The sequence below is a fragment of the Cherax quadricarinatus genome, chromosome 10 (genome assembly GCF_038502225.1).
Source record: "Cherax quadricarinatus isolate ZL_2023a chromosome 10, ASM3850222v1, whole genome shotgun sequence".
Classification (NCBI taxonomy): Eukaryota; Metazoa; Arthropoda; class Malacostraca; order Decapoda; family Parastacidae; genus Cherax; species Cherax quadricarinatus.
The window spans coordinates 37,489,958-37,511,761 of NC_091301.1; the positions used below are offsets into that span (position 1 = coordinate 37,489,958).

Here is a 21,804-nt window from a genome sequence, read left to right on the forward strand (position 1 = left end):
TTTTCCCGTGGCCTGGCCTCTGACTTCAGTAATGACGATGATTCTGACGTGGATTGTGATTTTATTGCGCTCGACGATCATTCGAGTAGTGATAGTGAGGAAACATATTCACCAGTGAAGCGTCGGTATGTGCGCCGCCGCATGCGCTCGGGTAGTGTACCCTATGCTATGCCCAGGGGACGGAGTATATCCCGTAGTACATCCCGGAGTACATCCCGTGGCCCTACACCCGTTTTAGGTAGTGATAGTGAGGATGATGTGGCTACACTTGGCATGGATGGGCCACAGACATCAGTGGATGGTGTTAGTGGGGCTGGTGGTGGTAGTGGCACCGCCATGCGTGACTCGCTGTGCCACGCGGGAACCCACGCTGCTGACTCGTCAGTTCAAGGACAAAGCGGAGCGTCACCCACCAGCCCGCCACAACCACCCGTACAACCAGCCTATGATGTCCAGTATCCACCAGCAAACCGTATCTGGGATTGGCAGCAAAATCCCAATTTTGTTCCCAGCCCTCACCACTTTGATGACTCGCAAAGTGGAATTCTACCTACCTGTCCCCTTGGAACCACGGCCAATGAACTGGAATTCTTTGAATTATTCTTTGACCAGCCATTGATGGAAACTATTGTCAGGGAAAGTAATAAGTATTTTCAGTACACCATGGCAAATACGATCTTATCACCACAGTCAAGACTACACAGGTGGAAAGAGACGACTGTTGCAGAAATGTATTTGCTTTTTGCAACAATAATGCTTATGCCTCACGTCTATAAGCATAATATAAAAGCATACTGGTCCACAGATCGGCTAATTTGTACCCCATCCTTCAGTGAAATAATACCAGTGAACAGGGTTATCTTACTCTTACGTATGTTGCACTTCTCTGACAAAACCAGGCCTGACAGAAGTGACAGGTTATACAAGATTAGAAATGTTTTCATGTATCTCAAACAAAAGTTCAGGATATACTTTTATCCATTCAAGAATCTTGTAATTGACGAGTCTTTGATTTTGTTCAAAGGTAGACTGTCATTCAAGCAGTATATACCAAGCAAGAGGAACCGCTTTGGTATAAAATTGTTTGTACTCTGTGATTGTGACAGTGGCCTGGTGTTGGATATTGTTGTATACACGGGTAGTAAAACATTGAAAGATACCAAGATGTTATTGGGTATATCAGGTGACGTAGTGAGAAACATGATGGCACCTTATCTTGGTAAGGGCCATACATTATATACCGATAACTGGTACACAAGCCCATTACTCAGTGATTTCATGCGAGTGAACAAGACAGATGTGTGTGGCACAGTGCGTTCTAATCGTAAACATATGCCCAGGCTCAACGCAGGTGTTCGTGGTGATGACGTGCAGGTGTTTACTGCCAATGACATCATGGCATTACGGTGGCATGACAAACGAGATGTCACATTGTTGACAACCATTCACCGTAATGAAATGCAAGACAGTGGCAAAGTTGATCGAGTGACTAATGAACGTATTCGAAAACCAGTGACAGTGATTGATTATACACAAAACATGCGCTTGGTTGACAAGTGTGACATGCAGATTGGTTTTGTTGACTGTGTTCGTAAGAGTTACAAGTGGTACATGAAACTTTTCTTCCATCTCATGGACATTTCAATGCTGAATGCATATAATATGTACCAAATAAAGACTGGTAACAGACCACCGTATGGTGAATTTTGTTTGTCTGTTGTCAGACAACTCATAATGAAGTACCAGGTAACAACACCTGCAATACAACATGGTCCTCGAATTCATCACAATATACCCAAGCGTTTGAGAAGAGAAGGTGATCATTTCATAATACAGCTTCCTTCAACTCAAAAGAAATTTGCTCAGAAGAGATGCATTGTCTGTGCACAAACAAAACGACGGCAACAAAGACGCAAAGACACTCGGTTTATGTGTGAGGAATGTAAGGTGCCTCTGTGCATGGTGCCTTGTTTCAAGGAGTTCCACAAGCTCCAGCAGTTCTAAAACCATGTCCAGTGATTGTAAATATGTAAATATATGATAGAACATTAGTATTATACAATATTTGTGCATGTTTATTGTAATAAACAACAGTGGTAAACAATAATATGATAATAACTTTAGTGCGGTTATTGTGTTCAATACAGTGAGTTTATATATATAAATTATATACAGTATTGGTCTCTCAGGCCCCAAATGTTAGTAGGAATAGAAAAAAATTGGAAAAGAAAAGAAAAAACAACTAAAACAACAAAATAATATAATACGCGTATGTGGAATTCGTCGATGTTGCCGCCACCACATCATTTTCTACAAACTTCTTGGCACTGTATCTCGGTAAGTACTGATCAGATTCTATTTTTTTTTGTTTTATTACCTTCACAAAAATATGCTCTTTAATTCTGTAAGAAAAATAATTTTTTTTTTTTTCAAAATTTCTTGGACACTGGTGCGTGACTTCAGATTTTGGCCTTGGACCCTGAAAGGGTTAACCCTTTAGAGTCCAGAAGCCAAGTCTCAGAGTGACAGGCAGGGTCCAAGAATTTTTAAATAAAGTTTTTTATTTTTTCTTATGGAATGGTAGAGAATCTTTTTCTGAAGGTAATAAAACAAAAAGTGTGAAATTTGATGGAAAAAATGACAAAATTGTGCTCTCACGAATTTTGATGTGTCAGTGATATTTATGCATCAGTGATTTTGCCGATGTTGACTCCCATTTTAGGTGAATTACATTATTCCAATCGACCAAATTCTTAGCTATTTCACTATTATTACTTCTATTTTATCGATTGAGCACAAGAAATCACCCAGTCAACTGTTTCAACTACCGAGTAAAATGATCGGAAATCGGTAATTTGGCCAATTTAACACAAAGTTCAAGATGTTTCAGTTTCAAAATAGGGTCCAGAATAAACAATGCAGGCATTCCTGGCACTAAACTAACATTTCCTTTGTTCATTAGTTATGATTTGAGGCTTTACAAATGAATTCCATTTCAATTTTTTATTCACATAATGAATTTTTATTCACACCAAAAAATAAGAAGATTTACTCTTATGCAGTATTGTAATAATTGTACAGATAATTTCAGCACATTCATGAACTACTTTGAGCTCAGTTTCAAGTTATTTTCAGTATTAAAATGAGTCAAAATCATCTCTATTTCTGTAATATATCTTCCATTCTATCAAATGAGTCCAAGAAATCGCGAATACAACTGTGCCAAACATACGAAAAAACACTGCAAATTCACTGTTTAATCCAAAATTACAGTTGCATTTTTTTCTCTCAATCACTATTGCGACCCCTGAATGGGTCACAATGTATATAATGTATATTACCTGTTCATATAATTTTATATTGCTTATATTCGCGATATTAGCTAAATCGTAAATATATTGCTTTATATTATTATATGACTTAGTTATATTATTAGGTAGGATGTAACATTTATATATTATTCAGTGCTCATAGTTCGAGTGTTAAGTAGCTGACAGCATTGTCTAACTACTGTAATTTTCACTCCGCTTGTTTCGCTGCCGGCTTGTGTGTTGCTGGGCAGCAGCAGTCCACGGAGAGTCACATGATCAGGGTGGGGTGATCACACCTCACCTGGAGAGAGTCTAGCTGGCCTGCGCTAGTGATTGTCTGTCAGACGTGCCTTCCAACAAGACAGCCTCTCCAACTCTCCCTTGATGGCCCTTGTTGGAAGATCGTCTCTGTCGCTTTCTTGTTGTTGGCTCTGCGTAACTCTGTTCACAGAACATAGCCTAGACTTAGTGATTTTTGACATTGCACTGAGGTTGTGTGTCTCATAGACACACTGAGAAACTCAGGTCCTGAGCTGTAGCTTCTGACCTAATTTGTACTGGTATCTGTGCATTGTCATAGTCGGGGATTTTCTAATGCTGAACTTAGATTCAGTAGTATGAGAGTTTTGTGACTTTTGTGGAGGATCTGCAGATGGTTCTTACTTAGTGTCGTCATATTATCTCCTTGTTCCTGATTCTTTGTCACTGTTGCTTGTTATATTGCTGTTCGGCTTATCAGTCGTTTTATTGTTCAAGCAAGCTGTTCTGATTGCCAGGTTGGTCAAGAAGTTAGTTTATGTGAGGACTTTTAGCTAGTCACTGGTTAAGTCTAGTCGAGTCTTGAGACATAGCGAACTACTTAGAGCACTTACACACATACACACAAGCTTACTTGTATATATTTGTATTATGTTATTAAATGCTAACAATGTACCAGACGGTACTTAACCCTTTCAGGGTCCGTCCCGTAGATCTACGGCTTTACGTTCAGGGTCCAAACCGTAGATCTACGCCATGAGCTCAGCTCACTCTGATAAACTGTGAGTGGTACATTTGGGCCTAGATATGAGAGAATACATCTATGTGGTATGTGTGCACCACATAAAACAGATCCTGCAACACACTGTGTATAATGAGAGAAAAAAAATGAAATCATGATTTTTCGATTAAAACAGCAACTTTGCAGTGTTTTTTCTTATGTTTTTTATAGTTGTATTTGCGATTTCTTGGTCTCATTTGATAGAATGGAAGACATATTACAGAAATAGAGATGATTTTGATTGGTTTTAGTACTGGAAATGGCTTGAAACTGAGCTCAAAGTAGCAGAAATGTTAAATTTTTGCCGGTATTCAAGAGTAAACAAACGACCTCACACGTCTAATACACGTCAGCTGGTGGGTCTAATATACATTCACAAATATGGTGATGATATTTATACAATTATTACAGTATTGCATAACAGTAAATCTTCTATTTTTTATTGTGAATAAAAATTCATTATGTGAATAAAAAATCAAAATGGAATTTATTTGTAAAGCCTCAAAACATAACTAATGAACAGAGGAAATGTTAGTTTAGTGCCAGGAATGCCTACATTGTTCATTCTGGACCCTATTTTGAAATTGGAATATTTTGAACTTTGTGTTAAATTGGCCAAATTAACAATTTCCGATCACTTTATTTTGTAGTTGAAACAGTTGACTTGGCGATTTCTTGTGCTCAATCGATAGAATAGAAGTAATACTAGTGAAATAGCTAAGAATTTGGTTGATTGGAATAATGTAATTGGCCTAAAATGGGAGTCAAAGTCGGCAAAATCGCCGATTCGTAAACATCGCTGACACATCAAAATTCGCGAGAGCATAATTTCGTCAATTTTCCACCAAATTTCGTACTTTTTGTTTTATTACCTTCACAAAAAGATTCTCTACGATTTCATAAGAAAAAATAACAAATTTTTTTTTTGAAAATTCTTGGACACTGGTGCGTGACTCCAGATTTGGGCCTTGGACCCTGAAAGGGTTAAAAGCCATAAGGATGTGATATGTGCCTTCAGCACAATACTACTGTACACGAGAGAAGTGTAGGAACTTGTATCCTATATTATATTCAATTGATTACTTTAATTTGATATTATATGCCTAGACAACTTTATTGTTATTAATGAACTTATTAAATTTTAATTTCTTGAGTTAGTAGCCTACCAGTTGTAATCCTGAAGCACTATTGAATCTTACTAAATTCTAATGTATAATTGGACCAGGATACTGACTACTTGTTACAAAAACCCAGTAACAGGCTGGATGCTAGAAGGGCAGTCCTTTCTAGTATTCACTGGAGATCTCTATCATTATTAGATATCGCATTTTTTGTAACATGCACTGTGTACTGCAGGATTTGTTTTATGTGGTGCACATTTACCACATAGATGTATTCTCTCAAATCTTGGCCCAAATTTACAGCTCACAGGTTATCTGAGTGAGCTGAGTTCATGGCATAGATCTATGGTTTGGACCCTACCTTCAAAGCTGTAGATCTACGGGATGGACCCCGAAAGGGTTAATAATTAATGTTTTTAATGTTGTGCATAATAATAATTTGATAAATAATGTTTGAGTTGTATACATTTTTTATTTAAAGGCAAGAAAATCACTGAGACTGTTCCCCCTGCCTTTGTATTCTGGTAAAGACTGCAAGTTGTTGACGAACTTTGGAGATAAGATCTGCCAGATGCTCGACCATCGTTTACAGCAACACCTGCAACACAATGGTCCAATTGACTGGGATCAGATTCATAAGGTAAATTTTATGTGTAACATTAATTCTTATACAGTGGACCCTCACCTAATGATATTAATCCATTCCTGAGAGCTCAACGTTAGGTGAAATTATCGTTAGGCGAATTAATTTTCCCCATAAGAAATAATGGAAATCAAATTAATCCGTTCCTGACACCCCAAAGTATGAAAAATTTTTTTTTTTACCATATGAAATATTAATTTTAATACACACAAACTGAAGAAGACATGCACAGTTACATGACACTTACCTTTATTGAAGATCTGGCGATGATTGATGGGGTGGGAGGAGGGGAGAGTGTGGATGGTCTTAGTGTTTAGAAGGGGAATCCCCTTCCATTAGGACTTGAGGTAGCAAGTCCTTTTCCGGGGTTACTTCCCTTCTTCTTTTAATGCCACTAGGACCAGCTTGAGTCACTGGACTTCTGTCGCACAACATATCTGTCCATAGAGGCCTGTACCTCTCCTTCCTTTATGACTTTCCTAAAGTGTTTCACAACATTGTCAGTGTAATAGTCACCAGCACGGCTTGCAATAGCTGTGTCAGGGTGATTTTCATCAAAAAAGGTTTGCACTTTAAGCCACATTTCCTTAATCTTTGAAGTAGGCAACTTCTTCAATTTCTCTCTCCCCTCCTCCAAAGCAGTTTCCTCAGGTCTGGCCTCTTACTGTTGAAGATGATCTAGCAGCTCATCAGTGGTTAGTTCTTCATTGTCCTCCTCCACCAACTCTTCCACATCCTCCCCACTAACCTCCAACCCCAAGGACTTCCCCAATGCCACAATGGATTCCTCAACTGGCATACGCTTCTCACGGTTAGCCTCAAATCCTTCAAAATCCCTTTTGTCTCCGCATTCTGGCCACAGTTTCTTCCAAGCAGAGTTCAAGGTCCTCCTAGTCACTCCCTCCCAAGCCTTACCTATAAGGTTTACACAGTTGAGGATATTAAAGTGATCTCTCCAAAACTCTCTTAGAGTCAATTGAGTTTCTGAGGTCACTCAAAGCACCTTTCAAACAGAGCTTTCGTGTACAGTTTTTTGAAGTTTGCAATGACCTGCTGGTCCATGGGCTGCAGGAGAGGAGTGGTATTAGGAGGCAAAAACTTGATCTTAATGAAGCTCATGTCTGCAGAAAGTCGCTCTGCCACGTCTGAAGGATGACCAGGAGGCACTTAAGGTCAAATTTATTTTCAATTAGGTAATTTTTCACAGTGGGGGCAAATGCATGGTGCAACCAGTCATAGAAAAGGTCCCTAGTGACCCATGCCTTACTGTTTGCCCTCCACAGCACACACAAATTAGCCTTGAGGATGTTCTTTTGCCTGAATGCTCTGGGAGTTTCAGAGTGATACACCAATGAAGGCTTCACTTTGCAATCACCACTAGCATTGGCACACATGAGAAGAGTAAGCCTGTCTTTCATAGGCTTATGTCCTGGGAGTGCCTTTTCCTCCTGAGTAATGTAGGTCCTGCTTGGCATTTTCCAAAACAGGCCTGTTTCGTCACAATTAAACACTTGTTCAGGTTTCAATCCTTCAGCCTTTATGTACTCCTTGAATTCATGCATGTATTTTTCAGCTGCTTTGTGGTCCGAACTGGCAGCCTCATCATGCCTTATCACACTATGTATGCCACTACGATTCTTAAATCTCTCAAACCAACCTTTGCTGGCCTTAAATTCACTCACATCACCACTAGTTGTAGGCATTTTTCTAATTAAATCCTCATGCAACTTCCTAGCCTTTTCACATATGATCGCTTGAGAGATGCTATCTCCTGCTATCTGTTTTTCGTTTATCCACACCAATAACAGTTTCTCAACATCTTCGAGTACTTGCGATCTCTGTTTCGAAAACAAAGTTGCACCTTTGGCAAGAACAGCTTCCTTGATTGCCGTTTTCTTGGCCACAATAGTAGCGATGGTTAATTGGGGTTTACTATACAACCTGGCCAGCTCGGAGACACGCACTCCACTTTCATGCTTAGCAATCATCTCCTTCACATCCATAGTAATTCTCACCCTTATTCCTGTAGGGTTGGCACTAGAAGCTTTCTTGGGGCCCATCTTCACTTATTTTGCAGGTGAAATCACTGAAAACGCTGTGATAATATGAAATGTTCCGATTGTATGTTTGGATGGGACCGCGGTGGCTGGCTGGCTTGTAAACACTGCCACCCACGGAACAAGTGAGGCTGGCTCAGGCCGCACGTGGACGCGTCTCGGACGAATCGCGTCGAGTGAGTTTTTTAGCGCTAGGCGAGGGAAAATTTTTGCGTTAAAATACATCGCTAGGCGGATTTAACGTTATGCGATGCCATCGTTAGGCGAGGGTCCACTGTATTATGTATGATAATAAAAGTACACATCCAGAATATATGTCAACTTTAACTTTGTTGTTCAGTAATAACCCACATAGAAACAAAACTCAGAAAATAAATTAATATTTATATTTCAACTCTTTTGGTCTCCTCTTCAGCAGATACACAAGTGGAAGGAGAACATGAAATTATAGGAATGTTGCACCTCTCGTGAACATAGTGTCATGATGCTCCACTTGTGTATCTGCTGAAGAGGACCCCTGTGGAAAGTTGAAATATACAGATCAATGAAATTTCTGAGTTTTGCTCTCCATGTGGGTTATTATTAAGCATTGACAAATGTTCATTACACTTTCTTTAGTTATTCTTTAACTTTGTCCTGCAGTGTTATGTGTTAATTTTTATATTAACCCTTAAACTGTCCAAACGTAGATCTACTTTTTTTTTTACATTTTTTCTTATGGGGAAAATCAAGGTCGGAGCCCTATGCATGAAAACGTAGAACTACGTTTGGACAGTTTAAGGGTTAATCTTGATAAGTATACTAGGTTAGTTAGTTTAATATCTTTATGCACCCCATACCCATCTTGTGGGCGGTAATCAAAAGATTACAGAGGTACACAAAACCAAAATTTTTTGTAATACTGATACCAGTACTTAATTTTGGGCCAATATTGATACTTTTTTTAATGTTTTTGCTTTTAAAATTTTAATAGCTATGTTCAGCATTTAACCCATAAACCGTCCAAACATATATATACGCTCACTACTCCAGTGCCTCAAATATTTTGAAAAGTAAAAAGATAATTTTTTTAATGAAAATAAAGAGCACATTTTTCTAAGTGTTATAGGATTAAAATAAAAAAATTAGGGTCAATACTTACTGAGATATGAGGCTGTGAAGTTGGCACTTAACCCTTAACCCGTAAACGGTCCAAACGTATATATACGTTTTTTCAACATTTGAAAGTATGTAAAAATAGTAGATCTTCTTTTTTTTTTTTTTTTTTACATTTGAAAATGTGTAAAAAAACTTTGATCTACTTTTTTTTTGTTATATTTGAAAATATGTAAAAAAACATAGATCTACTTTTGTAGCACTACACATGTGAACGTAGATCTGCTTGGACCGTTTATGGGTTAAACTGTCCAAGCAGATCTACGTGCACATGCGTAGTGCTCCGAAAGTAGATTTATGTTTCTTTTACATATTTTCAAATACAGTGGACCCCTGAGTTTCGTGATTAATCCATTCCAGAGAGCCTGCCGAAAGTCAAAATTCACGAAACTCGAAACCATTTTCCCCATAAGAAATATTGGAAATAAAATGAATCCGTTCCAGACACCCAAAAATATTAAAATAAAATATTTTTTTTAAATTAAATAAAGATTTATATACTGAAATCAATGAGAAATCAAGTACATACATATAAAAAATAATAATAACATTACACTTACCTTTACTGAAGACTTCTGGGTGGATGGAAGATGGAAGGAGGGGATAGGAGGAAGGTGTACACTATTGTTTGGAAGGAGAATCTCTTTCCATTAGGACTTTAGGTAGCAAGTCCTTATCTGGGGTTACTTCCCTTCTTCTTTTAATGCCACTGGGGACAACTTGAGAGTCACTGGACCCCTGGCGCACAAAATATCTGTCCAGAGAGGTCTTTTTTTGGCGTTTTTTTAAGATTTCCTTGAAGTGGGACACAACACTGTCATTGTACATGTTGCAGATACGGCTTGTTTCAGCTTGGTCAGGGTGATACTTTTCAACAAAACTTTGCAACTCATTCCACATTCCACAGATGTCCTTAATCACTGAAGAAGGAACCTCCTTCACTCTCTTTTCCTCCTCCTCTGAAGCAAGTTCCTCGGCTGTGGTCTGATGCTGTTCCAGTTGAAGCTCTTGCAGTTTGTCAGTGGTTAGCTCTTCCCTGTGGTCCTCCACCAACTCTTCCACATCCCCGTCACTCACCTCCAACCCCATGGACTTGCCCAATGCCACAGCACCTTCCACAACAGGCAGAGGGTCGGCAGGGACAGGGTCTGCCTCAAACCCTTCAAAATCCCTCTGGATTGTGTTCCTCACTTTATTTACCAAAGGGCTTGCACTAGCTTTCCTTGGGTCCATGATGACTTATTTAGCAGTTGCAAGCACAAAAAACAATGGAATATTATGAAATGTATTGTATGAACCCACGGGGTGATGGTCACATGTTGGTAAACAATGGCACACTGAGCGTGAATGGCGTGAGAGACTGGCTTGGTGTGCGTGGTGACGGGTGGACGGGTACCGGACTGTCGCTGAAACACGAGTCTAGTCACGAAACTCGAGGCCAAATTTTGCCAAAAAAACTTGTCGAAGGTCGAATTTCACGAAACTCGATGCTGCCGAAACTCGAGGGTCCACTGTATATAAAAAGAAAGTAGATCAAAGTTTTTTACACATTTTCAAATGTAAAAATAAAAGATCTATTTTTTTACATACTTTCAAATGTTGAAAAAATGTAGATCTACATTTGGACAGTTTAAGGGTTAATGCTCACCTGACGGCAACATCGAGTCCTGCTGCTTGCAAAAGCGTTGCAGATATACCATTTTTTCTCATTTTTATAGTATTTTATATAAATTTTTATGTTCTGATAATTACAATTTATTGTAGTTCTTGTCATTTCATAACCAATCTTTGTTCTGACACTAATATTAGGTACTGAAATTGTACTCAAATTGTCACAAACACAGTTGGACATTTACACCTGCCTTGGTCAGTTACTATTGTCTTGGAATATATACAAAGTATTTAAAGGTCCCAGCAATGTTTTGGATACACGGGAATATAGAAGGAGGAGGAAGAAGGAAGAAGGAAGAGGTTCCCCTGAAGCAATGTGTAAGACAAGTGTCAGTGACAAGCACCTTGAAGGGCAGTGATAAGATTAGATATGAGATGACATTTGATGGGTGCCAGCGAGGGTGCAAAGATGAGATAGTGCAGAGATAAGATGAGACAAGCTATGACATTTGATGGGCGCCAGCGAGGGTGCAGAGATGAGGGGTGACGTTTGATAAGCTCGTAACTTTGATTATCTGTCTCTCTGTCTGCTTGTCTCTTTCTGTCTCTCTGCTTGTCTCTCTGTCTGTCTCAGAGAGAGCTACTGTGAACCAGCAGGTATTCTTGTGCATTATATCTACAAGCACAGTATAACACTTTGGATATTTTAGGTTATTCTAGGTAATTTATACTATATATGCAGTAGGGCCCCACTTATATGGCAGGTTAGGTTCCAGGCTACCGCCTTAAAGCGGAAATTGCCGTAAAGTGGAACACCTTTTTTTCCCCCCTTATAAATGCATACAAATACTAGATAACAAGTTTACACCAATGTATATTAAGTTAGCAGTAGAACTAGACATCAAAAAACAATAAAAAAGTAAAATACAGTGGACCCCTGCCTTACGATATTATTTCATTCCAGAAGTCTGTTCGGGTGCTGTTACCGAAAGAATTTGTTCCCATAAGGAATATTGTGAATTAGATTAGTCCGTTTCAGACCCCCAAAAATACACGTACAAAAGCACTTACAAAAATACACTTAAATAATTGGTCGCATTGGGAGCTGATCGTAAGGCGGGGGTCCACTGTACACACATAGTGCACTTATTACTTACCTTAAAATATTTGTAGTCTTATTCTGGGGTGAGACAAGTACGTAGTATTATTGTAAGAAATCAAGTGTGGTATGTATGGTAGTCAGCCGGGCTACCATACCAGGCCACCCCACCTTCACATAATATTCTATTACATTTAAGCATCCCAGAGCGATAAAATGCATATACAGTTCACTCATTACTTACCTTAAAATATTTGTAGTCTTAATCTAGGGTGAGATGTTGTAAGAAATCTAGTATGGTATGTATGGTAGCCAGTCAGGCCAACCCACCCACACATATTATTCTATGATATTTTAGCATCCCAGAGTGATAAAATGCATATACAGTTCACTCATTACTTAACTTAAATTTGTAGTCTTAATGTAGGGTCAGAGGTGAGTAAACGAGATAAAACAAATAAATGAGAGAGAGAGAGAATGAGTACATGAGGGAGGACAGGTGCAGAGTTATGTAAACAAACCAGGAGAACACAAGTTTTGTAAACAAACAAAGTTTACACGTCTGGTTTGTGTACAAGTTACATCGTGTACAAGTTGTCTCTACATTGATACAGTAGTATAAATAAAGAAGAACACTCCCATTCTCATGTAACACCATTTTTAGAAGAAATGACGCTCTGAGTGAAGGCAATGGAAATAAGTCACTGTTTGACTTTTTTGGGTTATCCTAGGTTCTCTACACATAGGCTGTTATGTATGATAATCTATGTAACTGTATTTGTGTATACCTGAATAAACTTACTTACATACATATGAAAGGAATAATTTTCTACAGTTACCCCCAGTAACACGTGTTCTCTGATGTTGGACTAGAGAAAATGGAAGTCTCCCTACGATCCCCGTTGGGGAGGGGAACCTTTGCTTGCACGATGAGCTACGCATATCGTGTAAAAATCAAGCCAAACAGTGGTACCGTTGATGATTCAACGAAGCTTGCTCTTGCAACTGTTGTGCAGGGAGCATTGCATGTTAAATTCAACGCTATTCTGACACTCAAAGAAGCACTCATTGTTGTATGTCACGATGATGCTGAAGCAGAGAAGTTACTCACTTCAGAAGCCACCACTACTCTTACTGCTCAAGGATTTACTGTTACATCCTCTCCTGCCCTCAAGGCAAGAAAATCAGTATTCCTGAAAAAACTGGACAAGATTCTGACTTCTCAAACGATTGCCGAACTCAAGTCATCTATTGAAACTCAAAATACTTGGGCTACTGTTGACAGCATTACCAAAATCCCGAATGCATCGTCTATGCTCAAGGTCACCTTTACCGACGTGAACATGGTTGCCACTGCTCTGAATGAAGGTCTTGCTGTTTACTACTGCTACATCAGTCCCACCTACATAGAAGCAGAAAGATACCACTACATCCAACATTGCTGGAACTGCTATTCTTATCTTCACACCACCAAAGCATGTCCAGTAAAAGACAAGAAGTTCTGCACTACATGTGGTAGCGAGGGACACACCTTCAGTTCCTGTACCGCAGCTGCTCCAACACAACCAGTGTGTCTAAACTGTAAAAGTAATGATCACCATACATTGGCGGCAAAATGTCCTACAAGAAAGGATATTATGAAGAAACAACAAAATGCAACAAAGAAAAAATCTACCACAACACACCAACGTATGCTGCAATTGCAAAGTTGCAAGCAGACACTTCAAAATTACTTCAAGCATCTACTCAGCCCGCCTCCACCACCACCATCACTCCTCCAACATGTGACGTAACAAAGATTCACTATTGTCTACTATACGCTCACATGCAAAACATGGCTGTTCCTGGATCCTTTAACTCTACCATCAACGAGTTATTTGCATTAAATAACATGCCATCATTTACATTTCCAGCATCTCCACCTTCTGAAGAAATTCTCAAATTCGCCAAAGACTTAATCACCAACTCTTTTGCAGAAGTTCCATCAACACCACCAACTAGTGACATCAGTCCAACAACGACCAATGAGAAGCCTCCACCGCCACCACCCCTTACTGAATCCAACCAATCAGAAGCCTTGCCACCAGAAACATCTTCTAATTCACCTACTGAAGCTGAAAACGAAGCACCACCACCTTCCTCAACTTCACCACCGCCTTCTCCGCCTCAACTATGTCAATTACCTGGAACACTATGGGCTAAACACAAAGGACTCATGTTCTACACCATGAAGATTGCCCCCTCCCAATGGATCGCCTAGAACTCGCCCAACATCTCAAAGACAAAACTGCAACGTACACCACCGACTAAATGCCATACCCTAAAGTCGAACAGATAATCCACCAACTCCAAACCAACGAACTCTTCTACAGAGCTCCCATAGGTGTGATACAACTCTCTAAAACAAAATTCCACACATTGATAACCGCATTAGCGAAAAAATAACTTGTCCTGCTTGCTGCCTACTGACAGTCTCAGCTCCCACTGCTGCCTTTGCCATCCTCTCCTAGAGAACCAAGCAACGACATCATTCAAGCCTCTCCATCTATGCCTCCAGTACTTCGGTACCACATATCCCAAAGTGGTTGGGCCACTTGCCTTGATTCCTCCTCTTCCTCTCCTTCCCATCCTTTTCCAGTTATTTCCATCCTTCCTTATCCTTCTTCCTTCCCGTCTCACGACAGCTCTCATCGTCTTAATCCTTAATCCTTAATTAGAGAAAATGTTATTCTTGCCGTCACTTGTACAAGTTATCTGGCTACCACATCTCATATTTATGTTTATTCTATTATGGGGTGTATTTATCATCTTTATATGTTATGTATCGTGTTTATTATATAATTTTGAAAAAAATATCATGGATGGATTAATGAAAATTTGTATACAGTGGACCCCTGCCTTGCGATATTAATCTGTTCCTGAGAGCTCATCGTAAGCCGAAATTTTCGTAAGGCGAATTAATTTTCCCCATAAGAAATAATGAAAATCAAATTAATCCATGCAAGACACCCCAAAGTATAAAAAAAAAAAAATTTTACCACATGAAATATTAATTTTAATACAAACTGAAGAAGACATGCACAATTACTATGCTAAGAATAGAATACATGACACTTACCTCTATTGAAGATCTGGTGATGATTGATGGGATGGGAGGAGGGGAGAGTGTGGAAATTGTTATTGTTTAGAAGGGGGAATCCCCTTCCATTAGGACTTGAGGTAGCAAGTCCTTTTCTGGGGTTACTTCCCTTCTTTTAATGCCACTAGGACCAGCTTGAGAGTCACTGGACCTCTGTCACACAACAAATCTGTCCATAGAGCTCTGTACCTCCCATTCCTTTAAGACTTTCCTAAAATGGGCTATAACATTGTCATTGTACAGGTTGCCAACATGGCTTGCAGTAGTTGTGTCAGGGTGATTTTCATCTATAAAGGTTTGCAGTTCAGCCCACTTTGCACACATTTCCTGAATCTCTTTTTTAAATTCCATACTAATTCTCGCCCTTTTTACCACAGGGATGGCACTAGAAGCTTTCTTGGGGTCCATGGTGACTTATTTTGCAGGTACAAGCACTAAAAACACTGGGATAATGTGAAATGTACCGAATGTATGCGTAGATGTGACCGCACTGGCTGGCTTGTAAACACTGGCGGTGAGGCCACACGTGGGACGCATCCCGGACGAATCACGTAAGGCGAGGCAAAATTTTTGCGTTAAAATGTATCGTATGGCAGATTTAACGTAACACGATGCCATCATAAGGCTGGGTTCACTGTATTAACGTAATATTTGACATTTAATGAGACTCGGTGATTATTATTATTGTTATTATCATTTCTAATAAGGCGTCACTTGTGCAAGTCGTCCGCTACGACATCTCTTATTTATGTTTATATATTCTACTGTGGGGTGTATTTATCATCTTTATATGTTATGCATTGTGTTTACTGTATAATTTTGAAAAATATCATACTTGGATTAATGAAAATATGTATATTAACATAATACAGTGGACCCTCAGCTAACAATATTAATCCATTCCTGAAAGCTCATTGTATGCTGAAATTATCGTTAGCTGAATTAATTTTCCCCATAAGAAATAGTGGAAATCAAATTAATCCGTGCAAGACACCCCAAAGTATGAAAAAAAAAAATTTTACCACATGAAATATTAATTTTAATACACACAAACTGACACTTACCTTTATTGAAGATCTGGTGATGATTGATGGGATGGGAGGAGGGGAGAGTGTGGTAGTTGTTAATGTTTAGAAGGGGAATCCCCTTCCATTAGGACTTGAGGTATCAAGTCCTTTTCCGGGGTTACTTCCCTTCTTCTTTTAATGCCACTAGGACCAGTTTGAGAGTCACTGGACCTCTGTCGCACAACATATCTGTCCATAGAGGCCTGTACCTCCCATTCCTTTATGAATTGTCTAAAGTGGTTCACAACATTGTCATTGTAATAGCCACCAGCACGGCTTGCAATAGCTGTGTGAGGGTGATTTTCATCCATAAAGGTTTGCACTTTAAGCCACTTTTCACACATTTCCTTAATCTTTGAAGTAGGCAACTTCTTCAATTTCTCTCTCCCCTCCTCCGAAGCAGTTTCCTCAAGTCTGGCCTCTTGCTGTTGAAGATGATCTAGCTGCTCATCAGTGGTTAGTTCTTCATTGTCCTTCTCCACCAACTCTTCCACATCCTCCCCACTAACCTCCAACCCCGAGGACTTCTCCAATACCACAATTGATTCCACAGCTGGCATATGCTTCTCAGGGTTAGCCTCAAATCCTTCAAAATCCCTTTTGTCTACACATTCTGGCCACGGTTTCTTCCAAGCAGAATTCAAGGTCCTCTTAGTCACTCCCTCCCAAGCCTTACCTATAAGGTTTATACAGTTGAGGATGCTAAAGTGATCTCTCCAAAGCTCATGTCCCCAGAAAGTTGCTCTGCCAAGTCTGAAGGATGACCAGGAGCATTGTCTAATACCAGGAGGCACTTAAGGTCCATTTTATTTTCCAGGAGGTCATTTTTCACAGTGGGGGCAAATGCATGGTGTAACCAGTCATAGAAAAGGTCTCTAGTGACCCAAGCCTTACTGTTTGCCCTCCACATCACACACAAATTAGCCTTGAGGACATTGTTGTGCCTGAACACTCTGGGAGTTTCAAAGTGATACACCAATAAAGGCTTCACTTTGCAATCACCACTAGCATTAGCACACATCAAGAGAGTAAGCCTGTCTTTCATAGGCTTGTGTCCTGGGAGTGCCTTTTCCTCCTGAGTAATGTAGGTCCTGTTTGGCATTTTCTTCCAAAACAGGCCTGTTTTGTCACAATTAAACACTTGTTCAGGTTTCAGTCCTTCACTGTCTATGTATTCCTGACAAATAGGCAGCAGAGAGTTGGCATAAATGGGGAGAAATCAGAATAGGGGCACGTCACAAGCGGTGTTCCACAGGGGTCAGTGTTGGGCCCGGTGTTGTTGTTCACAATTTACATAAATGACATAGATGAGGGAATAAATGGTGACATAAGCAAATTTGCTGATGACTCCAAAATAGACTGTCCAATTCATTCTAATGAGGACACTAGAGCACTCCAGGATGATTTGAATAGACGGATGCAATGGTCGGAGAAGTGGCAGATGCAGTTTAATATAGACAAATGCAAAGTTCTAAATGTTGGACATATAAACTAAATAATGTAGATCTTACCCCTTTCAGGGTCCCCAGGTCTTCTCCCAGACTTGTTCTCAGGGTTGCCCAAATTTCAAAAAAAAAAAAAAAAATTTTTTCCTCATGAAAAGATAGAAAATCTTTTCCCGATCATAATGACACCAAAAGTATGAAATTTGATGGAAAACTTATGGAATTATGCTCTCGTGAAGTTAGTGGTCTCAACAATGTATATGCATCAGCAATTTTGCCCACTTTGAGCCCTATTTTTGGCCAATTCCAGTGTACTAGTCGACAAAAATCATAACTATTTTGCTAGAACTCCATTTTTTCTATCGAATGAGTACAAGAAACCACCCATTTACCGATTTCAACTATCCAATAAAGTGGTCAGAATTTAGCAATTTTTATTCTCACAAAAATTAGAAGATTTACTGTTATGCAGACTACTGCATTGGTGTAGAAATGGTATAAATAATATCAGCTCACTTGTGAAAGACTATTAGACTCAACAGTTGATGTGTATTGGACGCATAGCATGATTTGTTTTCTTTTGAACTTTGGTAAAAATCGAACATTTCTGCTACTTTGAGCTCAATTTCAAGGTACTTTTCATTGTAAAACCAGTCAAAATCATCTAAATTTCTGTAATATGTCTTCCATTCTATAAAATGAGACCAGGAAAACTAGAATAAAACAATAAATATCATACGAAGATACAGTGCAAAGTTACTGTTTTAATCCAAAAACACGGTCAAAGTTTTTTTTTTATCATTACGCTGCAGGATTTTTTTTATACTGTGCACACTGACCACATATTCCCATTCTTTCATATGTAGGCCAACCAGCTTTCTCTCACTAGATTTGAGGGCGCTAGAATTTAGGTGTACTTGTACGTCATGGACCATGGTGCGTAAGCCGTACTAGTACGTCTGAAATCCTAAAAGGGTTAATACTTCTGATTATGAAAAGAATTTAGGAGTTCTGGTTAGCAATAATCTAAAACCAAGACAACAGTGCATTAGTGTCCGCAATAAAGCTAACAGAATTCTTGGCTTCATCTAGAAGTATATAAATAATAGAAGTCCTCAGGTTGTTCTTCAACTCTATATATCCTTGGTTAGGCATCATTTAGACTATGCTGCTCAGTTCTGGTCACCGTATTACAGAATGGATATAAATGCTCTGGAAAATGTACAGAGGAGGATGACAAAGATAATCCCATGTATCAAAAATCTTCCCTATGAGGATAGACTGAGGGCCCTGAATCTGCACTCTCTCGAAAGGCGTAGAATTAGGGGGGATATGATCGAGGTGTATAAGTGGAAAACAGGAATAAATAAAGGGGATGTAAATAGCGTGCTGAAAATTTCCAGCCAAGACAGGACTCACAGCAATGGTTTCAAGTTGGAAAAATTCAGATTCAGGAAGGATATAGGAAAGCACTGGTTTGGTAATTGAGTTGTGGATGAGTGGAATAAACTCCCGAGTACAGTTATTCAGGCTAAAACGTTGTGTAGTTTTAAAAATAGGTTAGATAAATACATGAGTGGGTGTGGGTGGGTGTGAGTTGGACTTGACTAGCTTGTGCTGCTGGGTCTGGTGCCGTGCTCCTTCCTTGAGTGGAGGTGACCAGACTGGGCCGGTCATTGGGCTAATCTGGAGGGAGGGGGGGACATGGACCTGCTCCGCATGGGTCAGTAGGCCTGCTGCAGTGTTCCTTCTTTCTTATGTTCTTTTGTTCTTATTTGGAAATTGGCATCTTTTTTAATTTGCATAAAATTTTCCAGACTGGCCAATTTCTGTCCTCTTTATTGGGTAGTTAAAACTGGTAAATGGGCAGTTTCTTGTACTCAATTGATAGAAAAAAATGGAGTTCTAAAGAAATTGCTATGAGTTTGGTCAACTGGAACAATGGAATTGGCTGAAAATAGGGCTCAAAGTAGGCGAAATCCCCGATGTGTTTATGTTGCCGAGACCGCTAACTTCACCGGAGCATAATTCTGTGAGTTTTCGACCAAATATTGTACTTTTGGTGTCATTACCTCGGAAAAAGATTCTCTATCATTTCATAAGAAAAAATAATTTTTTTTTTTTTTTTCAAAAATTTTGCAGCATAGAATGACAGGTTCAGAAAGGGGCTTGCGACAGTCAAAGGGTTAAGATTAGAAATGTAACAAATAACAATATTTCTTACCTTAAATTGTGGGTGCTGGTGTTTGTGGATGATTGTGAAGAGAGTGGAGTTTTGCTGTCGCCCTACTGGGCTGAGGTGGATGGTAGAGGTTCTGGTATTGAAGTTGATGGTTGTACTGGAGTGTTTAACTTTAAGTCATTCAGTCCGTCAAGTCATTCTTACAGTAAGTCAGTCAAGTGATTCAGTAAGTCTCAAATCATTCAGGCAGTCAAATCATTAAGTTAGTCAAGTGATTCAGTAAGTCAGTCAAGTGATTCAGTAAGTCAGTCAAGTGATTCAGTAAGTCAGTCAAGTCATTCAGTAAGTCAGTCAAGTCATTCATTAAATGAGTCAAGTCATTCAGTAAGTCAGTCAAATCATTTTGTAAGTCAGTCAAGTCATTTAGTAAGTCAGTCAAGTCATTTAGTAAGTCAGTCAAATCATTCAGTAAGTCAGTCAAGTCATTCAGTAAGTCAGTCATATGTCTTAATAAAGCAGTCAGGTCATTCAGTAAGGCAGTCAAGTCAATCAGTAAGTCAAGCATGTCATTCAGTAAGTCAATTATGTCATTCAGTAAGTCAGTCAAGTAATTCAGTAAGTTAGTCAAGTCATTCAGTAAGTCAGTCAAGTTGTTCAGTAAGTCAGTCAAGTCATTCAGTCAGTCAAGTCATTCAGTAAGTCAGTCATTCAATAAGTCAGTCATTCAATAAGTCAGTCATTCAATAAATCAGTAAGTCAGTCAGTCACACTTCATTATGGCCACAGGATGTCTTGTCTAATATCTTTGTTTCCTTCGTTAATTCTAAGACTTAAATGCTTACACCTTTTCATGCTACTTTGAGCAACACTGGTATGCTTACTGGGTGTCATGATTGCTTAGCAGATACAAGATATAGCAATTAAAAGATCAAAACACAATTCACAATCACAAGCTTGTAGCAGGGAAGTTGGACTGGACATGTATGAAGTACGAATGCTGGGATGGTGGAGCGGTGTCGGGGTGGCTGGGGACAGCAGGTCTGCCCTGCTGAACCACAACAAGGCGGCCACTTGAGGAAAAGGAAGTTTTTTTCCTTCCCGCAAACTGATCCGTATTAAATTCATCATATGATGTGTTACGTAAAATTGTAGCGCAGTTCTTCAATTGTGCTATACCCAGATCATGCCAAATAAACTCATGCTAAATGACGGTCTACTGTATACGTTCTCTCACTCAGTGCCCTGAATATTTGAAAAAAAAAAAAAATATAAATAAAGAGCACATTTTTCTAAATGTTATAGGATAAAAAAATTTAGGGTCAGTACTTACTGAGATATGAGTCCTCAAAGTTGGCACTGGATGCTCACCAGAAGTGCTGCTGATACATGTATACCTTTTTTTCTCGTTTTTATGTTTTCTATAATTTTTATGTTCTGATAATTACAGTTTATTGTAGTTCTTCTGATTTCATAGCCAATTTTTGTTCTCTAATATTAGGTACTGAAATTGTACTCAAATTGTCACAAACACATTGGCAGGTGGACATTTACACCTGCCTTGGTCATTTACTATTGTCCTGGAATACATAAAGTGCACCCTCGGGTAACGATGACATTGGCTAGCGATAAAATCAGATATCGCTGCATCTTTGTGTAAAAGTACATGTATTGGCTCGGCCAATGATGAAAAACTCGGTTAGGGACATTCTTCTCGAACACATCCGCCTGTCCGTCTGCTCTGAGCGCCTCAGCTGCCCTGCTTTCAGCTAGTGTGCCATTGTTTACAAGCCAGGGGGGACAGTTCCAGGCATACATTCGATACATTATGCATTATTCCATTGTTTTTAGTGTTTTTAACTGCTAAATAAGCCACCATGGACCCAAAGAAAGCTTCTATTACTAACCCTGTGGTAAAAAGGGTGAGAAATACTATTG

At 39.2% G+C, this 21,804-nt stretch overlaps 1 protein-coding gene and 1 long non-coding RNA gene across 4 annotated transcripts in view; one reads left to right on the forward strand and one right to left on the reverse strand.

Annotated features, from left to right (window-relative positions):
- mus81 (mus81 structure-specific endonuclease subunit) overlaps positions 1 to 21,804 on the forward strand; it is a 355,921-nt gene that overhangs the window by 21,894 nt on the left and 312,223 nt on the right. For both annotated transcript variants that reach the window (XM_070083779.1, XM_070083780.1), the window contains exon 2: positions 5,953 to 6,111. In XM_070083779.1, coding sequence (XP_069939880.1) covers positions 5,953 to 6,111 — 159 coding nt within the window. The remainder of the gene's footprint in view (positions 1 to 5,952; positions 6,112 to 21,804) is intronic.
- LOC138852519 (uncharacterized) overlaps positions 5,938 to 21,804 on the reverse strand; it is a 389,852-nt gene continuing 373,985 nt past the window's right edge. For both annotated transcript variants that reach the window (XR_011391846.1, XR_011391845.1), the window contains exon 3: positions 5,938 to 6,069. This is a non-coding gene — a long non-coding RNA (uncharacterized lncRNA). The remainder of the gene's footprint in view (positions 6,070 to 21,804) is intronic.